The sequence below is a fragment of the Silurus aristotelis genome, assembly GCF_946808225.1.
Source record: "Silurus aristotelis genome assembly, chromosome: 14".
Classification (NCBI taxonomy): Eukaryota; Metazoa; Chordata; class Actinopteri; order Siluriformes; family Siluridae; genus Silurus; species Silurus aristotelis.
This window is the reverse complement of record NC_139587.1, coordinates 27,498,121-27,509,168: the sequence shown is the minus strand read 5'-3', so window position 1 is coordinate 27,509,168 and position 11,048 is coordinate 27,498,121. Positions and strand designations below refer to the sequence as shown.

At 39.4% G+C, this 11,048-nt stretch overlaps 1 protein-coding gene across 1 annotated transcript; it reads right to left on the bottom strand.

Annotated features, from left to right (window-relative positions):
• Positions 1-2,250: 2,250 nt before the first annotated feature.
• Positions 2,251-9,236, bottom strand: cav2 (caveolin 2). The gene is made up of 3 exons (XM_083559940.1): positions 8,901-9,236; positions 6,557-6,744; positions 2,251-3,633 (listed from the first exon to the last, which is right to left on the bottom strand). The coding sequence occupies exons 1-3, from the start codon at positions 9,051-9,053 to the stop codon at positions 3,474-3,476; spliced, it is 501 nt and encodes a 166-aa protein (XP_083416066.1). The 5' UTR covers positions 9,054-9,236; the 3' UTR covers positions 2,251-3,473.
• Positions 9,237-11,048: the final 1,812 nt, after the last annotated feature.

The following is an 11,048-nucleotide window of genomic DNA, read 5'->3' as shown; positions in this document are numbered from 1 at the left end:
CCTTACTAGGGTTGGCAGTCGATCTTCCGCTCCATTCCCATCCCATCTTCATGGAGCTGGCTTTGTGGAGTTTTGTTTTTGTTTTCCAAAGAAGGTGGTAATAGTAAAAGATGTGTGTCCCAATACTTTTGACCTAACCGTTCATATAGGACACAGTAATCAAAATCTGATGCTTCCCGACATCACAATGTCCTGCTCTGTTCTGTTACGGTGATTTGTGATTCCTGTGCACACATTACTGGATTTTCATGTGATATTTAAAGTGTGACAAGAATAATAAAAAATAAAAAACCCCAGAAAATCCGGCTCTACGAGCTGTCTCCAGATGATGAACAATCGCTGGAGGTTGTTTCCTGAGGGGACAAAAAGAAATCTAGGCAAATTCTTGCTCGGGTACCGAAGTTCATGCTTCAGCTGCGAGGGGGAGGCCAAGGCATACCGGAGCTCAGGAACCAATTACTGCACCCGGGTGACAAGATGATCAGGGGGCGTGGCTTGAACTGAGACCTTCATTTTTTTTAGCTCTGGAATGAATTTTAGAGCTGGGGCACGGTTCGGCACTGATCTGTGACCGCATGCAAAATGGAAAGACTCAAATAAAAGAAAGGCTTTTATTGGAAAAAGGGTGTGTGTGTGTGTGTGTGTGTGTGTGTGTGTGTGTGTGTGTGTGTGTGTGTGTGTGTGTGTGTGTGTGTGTGTGTGAGAGAGAGAGAGTGAGCCCTGAGGTGGGTCCCCCAGTTTGTTGGGCCCCTTTAGGCTCCAGACTCCTTCAAGACCATAGTGGTGTAGAACATGAGTGAATGGATGGATGGATGGATGGATGGATGGATGGATGGATGGATGGATGGATGGATGGATGGAAACTGGATGATCTTAGAATGCCAAAGCCAACTTACTAAAAAATACACTATATAGACAAAAGTTGACCAAATTGCCATGTCCTTCATCGATGTCAGAGGTGTCAAACTCAACCTAAAGCACACTTTAGGTCATGGGCGGAACAGGATAAACATTTATTAAAAACTAAAACTAAATGTTTTTTTTTAAAGTAAATATGAATAAAAAAGGCAGGAATATTATTCCAGAATTAAATCAACTTAAACTTTAAATAACTTAAAATATTTTGCTCTCCATAAAAATATCTCCAGTCAAAAACACCAGACGTCTCACACCTTCATCATGCAGCTCTTCAGAAACCCCCCCTCAGTAAATAACCGGCTTATGTGACTCTGATCTCCTCTGTTTTCACACCAGCTTCACGTTGTGATTTTTGCTCTGGTGAAAAACGTCTGCTGAAATGTCATATTCTTCTTTAACTCTTCTACTTTCTGTATCTTCTGCTCTGCATTCAGGTTTTTCAGCTTCTCCTGATGTTTTGTCTCGTTGTGCCGTCTTAGATTCAATTCCTTGTACGCCAGATGTTGCCTGCGAGCCTTGAGTTTGACACATGATTTCGAACATCTCATTCCACATTTAGTCTCCACTTGCTCTTATAATAACCTCCACTCTCCTGGGAAGATGTTCCACTAGGTTTTCTTGAGATTTCTGCTCATTCAGCTGTAAGGGTGTTAGTAAAGTCAGGTGCTGATGTAGGAGGCCTGACATTCTTTCCAAAGGTGATCAGTAAAAGTTAGAGTTAAAGTCGGAGCTCTGTAGCAGGAGATCTTCCACTCCAACGCATGTAACGCAGATCTTCATGGAGCTGGATTTATGTACAGTACACCACTGTCATTCTGGAACAGGTTTGGGTTTTATAGTTTGAGAGAAAAATGATGACATCTATAGACCTTTGGATCCAGCTTTGTGCTAACAGTTTGGGGAGGAACTGCATGTTCTCCTTGTGGTTTAGGGGTTTCCTCTGGGTGCTCCGGTTTCCTCCACCAGTGCCAAGACCTGTGTTGGATGATCGGCATTTTAAAATGGTTCCTAGGTGAGTGTGATTGTGCCCTGAGATGGGTCCCCCAGTAACTTACCTTCGCCGTCCCTCCATTGCGTAATATCCCCCACACACCCGTACACACACACAACCCACGGCTGATCTACAGCGTCTATACACTTCGATTCACCCTCCCACTTCACCCTCCCACTTCCCCCTCCCACTTGTCAACTGCCCTCAGGCTAATGAGCCCTCAGTTAAACACAAAGCTAAGCACATAATCCCATTTGCAGCGGAAAAAAACAAGGGCCAATTTATGTTTTTTTTCCCCGCAGTCACTGTTCAGAAAAAAAAGAACAACAACAACAAGAGAATCACGTGCAAAAAAAGAGGTTTTATTGAGTGAACGGAGGGAGAGACTCTGCGAGGTGTTCTCTGCTGCACTCGGGATGCCTGATACATTACATCATTGTACAGGGCGGAAAGGAAAAAATGAAAAAGTACACCTGAAACCTTCGTGTTGCACTGCACAAACAAGCCGGCCTTTCTTTTCGGAGAGAGGATATTGAAACACACACACACACACACACACACACACACACACACACACACACACACAGGCAGTATGGCCAGTGCATATTTACAAGGCAAATAGACTGGAAAAAAAGGACAGTACTCATAAATCATTGGGACAGTCATGTAAATACAAAATCATTCATTTTGTAAATAAAACAAAACATTTTTAATAGTAAATCTGGGGAACATTGTGTCGTAATAACAAGACGCCAAAATTAAGACTAATTGTCATATTTTTATCCATTTATAGTTACATTTCATGTTGTGTATCGTCTGTGAAATGTTCTTTCATCATAGCAGCTATAAATGGACGTTCCACTAGATCCTAATTTTTTCCGTTTACGAATTTTAACACTTCTCTTTACGAATTGACTGAAACAGAGCTCTGACACTGGAGACTTACATCAAGTGTCTGTCCTGTGAATGAGCTGTTACCATGGCAACACTAACGTATCGTTAACGAGCACATCACTATAAACGTGTAGCCTGTTTATGCGAGGCGTCCGCCCGCGAACAATTAGTAACTATAGCAACCGTAGTTATCATAATCTCTCATAATGGGCATATTACTATTAATAAAACATTCGACCAATCGGATTTGAGAATTCGGCCGCTGCTGTGGTGCGTAAATATAAATACAAACCGAGGCAGGAAACAGGAAGTCAAAAAAGCGTCTCTAGACTTCTATACACATCTAACACTCTTCTCATATACAGTACAAGAGCACATTTATATTAAATATATTTGTTTGCTTTAAAGTGGCGCGAAAGTATTTGATACCTAATGATGCTGTCCACTAGGAGTAGTGCAGTTTACATTAAAGCGCACAAGCTTCCTTCCACGGTCTAGACGTTCGGTCACATGTCAGCGGAGAGGCAGGGAGTATTCAGCGAGAGAGAGAGCGTACGTCTGATCCCAGGCCAAAGCAAACACACCTGATGGAGCTGCGCCTGACGAGGACTCAGGTGTAATTGATCAGATCTGGGATCTCCGCCAAAAACAAAAACACAGTAGAAAGCATTTAAAGCACGTCGGACTTCCACATTTTGGCGCTGACAGAGGACAAACAGCCGCCGGCGCTTTGGAATATCGGCCTTATAAGCGCATCCATCAGACCTGACCAGATCACCTGGATGGAGGGCATCGTCATCATGATGGTCCGCACCAGCGGCATGATCAACCTGTACACACACAAAAACAACACGTTGTATGAAATCCAATACATTCCCACCATCTACTCCAAAATGATTGACGCCCTCAGTCAAAATGTTTTTTACACTTTTACCATTTCTCCAACAAAACTTTACATCAGTTATTATTAGAAATATGAACTGCAGAAGAATACAGTGTATCGTGTAATATGTTATTAGTTTTAAATATATTTATTTGCAAATAATTATTCTACGGTGTTTACAAAAAAACATTTTTAATGATAGCAAATTTATTTCTTAAAAAAACACGTTTTTTATTTTGCAATTTTTGGGGAAAAATATTTTTGATTAAATTTTTTTAATTAAATTAAACTTTATTTTATTTATTTTTATCTCCGCTCAGTTGGTAGACAAACTGATGACTATTATTTTTAAAGATTTTCAATTAAAACACCTGTTAAAAATAAATACAGAAAAAATAAATTCTTCATTTGTCAGCATTTATATTCATTTTATTGTTTTATTATTTATTTACATGCAGTTTAGAGCCAAAATGACTGACAATTTTATTGTGGATTAACACAAACATTTATGCCATTTGGTAGACGCCCTTATCCAGAGCGACTTACAATTATCTCATTTATATAACTAGCTGTTAAGGGTTAAGGGCCTTGCTCAAGGGCCCCAGCAGCTTAATAGTAGTGGGATTTGAACTTACAACCTTCTGATTAGAAGTCCAACATCTTTACCACTGAGATTCCCCTCCCCCCACTCAAACCCAGTATTAGGTTGTGCACCATGTACCATACAAGGAGTGAGAATAAGACCGACATCATTACATCATCAGTGCTTGATGGACGAGATCACGCACATCAGGATGAAAACATTTCCTTATAGGATAAAGAAGGTCAGTCAGGAGAACTTTGTACTGATTTGCAACATGATTTAGTGACAAGAATCCTGCATTTTACAATAAAAAGTCCAGGGATTATTCATATTATCCATATTAGTCATATCGCTCTGTTAAAATCCTCATAAAGTGACCTTCTGATGTGGTTTAATCTTCCATGAACATTCATACAAACAGCGTTGATACTTGTTTCCACATGTTCTACACAAAGCACAAGACTTTTTGTTTTGTTATTCTGTTACTCAAGGACACAGTACACTGAAGCAGTAATCCAAAACAGAGCACATGAACTCTTGTCTTCATGCTAACAGATCAAAACGAGGGTCTCCATTAGCACCAAGACGTTTAATACCATGTCTTTTGGGCAATAAAATAAAAACGATGGCTACATGGTTGCATACCAGACTGTCAAGTCCATAGAGAACTTCCAGCAACCCACACAGGCATGCTAACGTAGACTACAACTTCCAAAACACACAACATGAACATCCCGTTCTACATTTAGCCCCCTTTTCCTGTTCTAGTAGCCGCCACCCTACTCAGAAGATGTTTCACTAGATTTTGGAGAGTGCTTGTGGAGATTTGTGCTTTAATGCCCCTTTAATACACTTTAATATATTTTATTTGTCATAGATACACTACAGGACATTGAGTTATTTCTTCACATATCCCAGCTTGTAAGGAAGCACAAGGTTGGCCATGATGCCCTGGAGCAATAAGGGTTAAGGGCCTTGCTTAGGGGCCACAAGAGTGGCAGCTTGGCGATACCAGGGTAGTAACCTATAGCCTTCACCACTGAGCTACCACCTCCCCATGATGGAGCGCCCCTGGAGCAGAGCGGGATAAAAGCTTTGCTCAAAGGTCCAAAAGTGGCATGTTGGTTGTGGTCAGCTTTATCAATTAACCTTCCAAACAGCAAGTCAGACCCTTAAACTTTAAGCTACCACTTCCATAGTAAAGTCAGATACTGGTGTAGGTGAGGTAAGGAAGCCTGGGGTGCAGCCAGCTTTCCAATTGAGGTCGGTGATCTCCATGGAGAGGTGGTAGCTCAGACCTTTGACTTCTGCTTGGAGGGTTGAGAGTGACATTCCAATGACATCTCTACAAAACAGCTAGTTAGCAATTAGCTATTAAAAAAAAAACAATAATAGAAACCTGTTGAAAACGTTCAACAAATAAATACAAATAAATGCAGTATATAAATAAAAGTGGTTTGCTGAAATATCACTATCTCAAACATGTTAAAGCATGGTGGTGTTAGCATCATGCTGAGGGTTAACTTTAGCCTCTTGTTTGCTTTTCCGACTAATCCCCTCTTAAATCCTAAACGTTCTGTAGCGAATATTAACCGGAGGAGGTGGTAGATCAGCGGTGAAGGCATTGGGCTTTGGCTCAGAAGGTCATAGGTTCAAATCCTGCCACTACTGGGCCCTTTAACAAGGCCCTTAACCCTCCCCCTGCTCAATTGTATGTCACTCTTGTTAAGGGCATCTGCCAAATGCAACAATTGTATCTCGTGGTAAATCTTTTGAGTGGCGTAACGTGATAACAGCAAAAAATGTTTGGCAAAATTTAAACTAGACTAAGTATCTTGTTTGCTTTCCCGACTAATCCCCTCTTAACGATTTTGGTGATTTTTTTTGCGGAGCCACCATCTTTCCATTTTTACAAAATAATACATTTACAATGTGTTTCATAATGCTGTTTGTTCAATCGTGGCCTATCAGGAACAGGTTGATTTACATGAGATCATGTGACTCAGCTAATTATAGCGGCGGAGTTTCTGGTCCACCAGGACAAATCTGATCAGAAGGTTTCATAGAGATCAATTCTCTCGCAATTTTTGCTTTCATTTGTACTTTATAACGACTATATTATAACCTATATCTGATGTCTCTCCCTTTCCTTCCTGAATTAACTTTTTGCCTAATGCCACTCTTTATCTAGACGGCCAGCAGCCAAGGCAAACAGGACATCAGTGATGCAGCCTTAAAATATGTTCCCTAAAAATGTTCAAACCGGCCAAAAGCCTCGTTTCATTACCAAATATGTACGCAGCTCAGGACGGCGAAAACAAGGCCTGCCACGAAGGCCATGGGGACGGCCAGCAGCGTCGTCAGGACCCGGTAAAACACAAACTTAATGAGCTCGAAAAGCGCATGGCTGCCGATCCACACCGAGTCGAGGCTGTGTGAGAAGCTGGGTTCGGCGATCACGTCTACGAAGTCGACCTGCAGGAGGAACGGAAACAGAGAATGAATTCACAGAGCTCAGAAGTCAAAGGATTTGTGTAAGGACTCAAATGTGCAGCTTGAAAACAATACGCCAGAAAATGTGTTGCAAAACTTAAAATGAAACTCGAAAGAAATATATACATTTAAATGGCACATAAAGCAGTGTACAATGGTGTGTGTGTGTGTGTGTGTGTGTGTGTGTGTGTGTGTGTGTGTGTGTGTGTGTGTGTGCAACAGAAATGCAGTAGTGTTCATTAGAGCTGTCAATCGATTAAAATATTTAATCGTGATTAATCAAATGTTTGTCATGAGTCAATTTACGATTAATCGCAACTTAATCTAACATTCGTATCTGTTCTAAATGTACCTTCAATGAATACCTTTGAAGTTTTTAAAACTCTAATCAACATGGACAAATACTGATGCTTTATGCAAATGTATGTTTATTAGTGAAACCGAACTCTAAATATTCACGTCAATGTTTTAAAGTCATTCTTTTGAATGACGTAAATTGTCAGGACACCAGACGAAACTTTTACTATGTTTCCACACGGACTGTTTTAATTGCCGGATGTGTGCATCATGGCTGATTTTGGTGCCTGTTTTGAGATTCGGCGCATCAGTAAAACAAACTTTTGGTGATTTTCGAGTTATATTTTTATAATCAAAGTAAAGAAATACTTATTTATAATAAAAATGGTCAAACGGAAATGCACGCTGCATCAATCGCGGATTTATAGAATGAGCGCCGTTGAAATAAATACCACACTGTATTATATCAGAAATAAAGTCGACATTGGTCCCCATTTATGATTTTATAATATTCATAAATAAATAAACAAATGAGTAAATAAAGGCTTTCTACATCAATGACACGTGTACTATGATGAAACCATAAAAAAAAATCACGTTTTTTACCACAATACAGATTGAAGCCTAATTCAGGTTAAAAGCAACACAGACATGTGTGTAATATCAGTGATCTAATAAAAGACATGAAGCTGGTCCTTATTTTCCACAACCTTTTTTTTTTCTTTCCAAATCGAGCCGTCTTAAAGGCAAAGTCGGAGTCAGAGTTTTTTCATGGCTTACAAATAAATAAAAAACTGACTATATTAACTGTTAAATTAAAATTAAATATTAATTTGTGTCAATTACTTTTTTCTCTCATTTGATTCTCTCTTCTAATGAATGGACATTCGTTGCTGAGGATGAGGTCAGGTTCGCTTTTGGGTCCTTTCAAGGTTTCATACCATCTCAGAGAGTTTTTCTTTGCCACCGTCGCCACTCGCTCACTGTTTAGGGATCAACATAAAAGCACTAAATGTATACATTGATATTTTATAACTGTTTTATATTTGCAAAGCTGCTTTGAGACAATGTCCATAAAACTGTGAACTGCATATGGCTTAGGAGGACAAACCGAAAGTCACCATGGACCAACTCTGGCTTGTGGGCCCAAGTTTCTACACATTTTATAATTAGAATGTGAATGGAACATGGATGTGAATGGAAACAGGAAATGTACGCAAACGCTACACAATCACCAGCACAAAACCAGGAGGCATATTTTCATTCCAAATAATATGTTCATCTCATAATACATTTCCAATCTAATATACATAAAGGATCTAAGAGTTCCAGCATTGTATAATTCATGCATATTATTGATTCGTTTTCAGACTCGGGTGAATGCCGGCGTGGGAGAACAAATAAACATTTGTGATTTATCCATTTATCCATTTTTCTCTAATGATGCTGGACTTCTTACACTCCAGGGTTGTAATAAATGCACTCCTTGTCCTTAGAGACATGTACCCTGATATTATGAATGAATGGATGAAATAATAAACAAATAAATAAATAAATAAATAAATAAATAAATAAATAAATAAATAAATAAATAAATGTTGTCTGTTTAGCTTTTGTGTCTGTGTGTGTGTGTGTGTGTGTGTGTGTGTGTGTGTGTGTGTGTGTGTGTGTGTGTGTGTGTGTTGCATTAACACAAATGGTTTACAGATCAAGCCTCTAGGTCTCTAGATTTGGGACGCAGTCGATCACCTTCTCCTTCAGTTGATTCCATCATGCAAAGAAACTGTAATAAAGCTTAATACCGATCACAGGAGAAATCGATGCCCTTCTGAATGTCTCACCTTCAGGTGCGCGTTAATGTCTCTAGGGTCCCGGTCCGGTGTCGGCGCACGCGCTTTCTCTTTCTTCTGCTTGAGAACGGGCTCGATGGTGCTGTGAAACACGTTCTCGTCCAGGAACACGCACGTCTCCGCTTTCTCTTTTTCGAGTCCCATGTCTCTTTTTCTCCTTTCTTTCTTTTTCTCTGTTTTTGGGTTTGTTTGTGTTGTAGCTGTTGGTTTGCCAAGTCCGGGAGACGCGGCGCGCGCGCTCTCCGTCCGCTCTGCTCGCGCTCGGCTGTGCGTGCGACGACGCGCGCCCGCGCGGAAGCGCGCGCGCGCTCTGTTCAGCCGGGGGCCTCCCTATACTCAAGCTGTGACCCTTCCTTTATCTTCATCATCATCATTCTCAATATTGTTATTACTTTATTGTTATTATTATTATTATTATTATTATTATTATTATTATTATTATTATTATTATTATTATTATTATTATTATTATTATTATTATTATTATATTCATACGCAATTACTTCCTCCTCATCATTAATATTATTATTATCATCAATATAATTATTATTATTATTATTTTTATTTTTATTATTATCATTATTATATACAAATGTCGTGACTTCCTCCTCCTCCTCCTCCTCCTCCTACTTATCATCATCATCATCATTATTATTATTATTAAAGGAAAAGATCAACAAATCTGTACATGTGTTTAGTGGCTCCAAAAACTGAGAGTTTCTATTTGAAAACCTGTTTGTTTATTCTCAGGGTTCTTCACTGAAGGTTAAGGTGGATGTAAAGGTTCTTGGGCCTTGTACACTTTGCAACATCAATTTCGAAATTTAAATTGTTTTATGTTTCTAATGCTTATGAAATGCCCCAAAATGCATTCCATGAACACGCATAGTATACAAATGAGAGACCCCCATGTCTTTCCAGTTCTAATTAATTGAGCATGAAGCTCTGAAGGTCAGTGTCTCACTGTCTCGCATTCACTTAGTTTCCTTGGTTCCTTAGAGTCATTGTAAAGTCAAGTTTATTTCTATTGCACTTTTCACAACACACATTGTCTCAAAGCAGCTTTACAAAATTTAACAGTGAAAGTAAATGATGTGTGTTTATCCCTGATGATGAGCAGCCATGGCGACTGTGGCAAAGAAAAAAAACCTTTAGATGTTATGAGGAACAAACCTTGAGAGGAACCAGACTCAAAAAGGAACCCATCATAGTGTGATCATAGTCTTTAAACACTACAGAACACTGGAGAGTGAGAACTAACATGAGCACTGGAGTGTGTGATTATAGGTAATGTTCTTTCTACAGTCTTATACAGTCATTGTGCTTGAGAAAATTCATGACAAAGAATGTGAAATCCAGACAAATGTGAGGCATGAAGTGGTCTTGCACTGCCAAACGCTGGTCTGAGAGGCCCACATTCATACGATTCATTGAACTGAACTGATTTGCATATCAGTCTAAACATTTATTGCACTTTGATAAGAATGTAGCTTGAACAGGAAATAGGAAATGTAGGCAAATGTTATTCAGTCATGCACACAAAAACCTGAAGAAATATTTTATCTGATGTGAGACAGATGTCTATTAAGTCCAGCGTTGTATAGCGCATGCATTTTATTTATTGATTTTTTATTTCCAGAATCTGATATACAGGAGAACAGATCCACGTCCTTTCATTTATCCTAATCAATGCAGCATTTTAACTCTAGCATGCATTAAGCACAGTGTGAGCCATCAAGGAGGTGCAGTTGTGGCTCCAGTGAAAGGAGACGTGTTGAATTGTGTTCATTGAGATCCTGTGTATGATGCAGCGCTCTGTTCTACTGCACTTCTCTATAATACTGATGGGTTCTATAGACGTGGCATCACCGAAACTTTGGCACTCCACCGGATATTAATATCATTTAAAAGCTTGTTTGAGTGTGGAGGATAAAAACAACGTCATAGCATTCTGAGATTAGCTACAAGACAACGGTCATACAGAACACGTCCACTGCTTTGAACTGAGCATCTGAATGAAGAAAATGAAGGAAGAATTAAGTGTTTATTATAAACTCTAACTCTCATCGGCTATCTTAAATCACCCTGTGGTGCAGATCCCTACTAAAACACATCCATTTTTATATTCAATTATTTGGT

Bases quoted from the DNA above. Each gene is read 5' to 3' on its own strand.
- cav2 (XM_083559940.1), bottom strand. From the start codon at position 9,053: ATGGGACTCGAAAAAGAGAAAGCGGAGACGTGCGTGTTCCTGGACGAG. The intron at 6,745-8,900 runs GTGAGACATTCA...TTCCTCCTGCAG, and splicing joins ACATTAACGCGCACCTGAAG to GTCGACTTCGTAGACGTGAT. The intron at 3,634-6,556 runs GTAATGAAACGA...GTGTGTGTACAG, and splicing joins CTGAGCTGCGTACATATTTG to GTTGATCATGCCGCTGGTGC.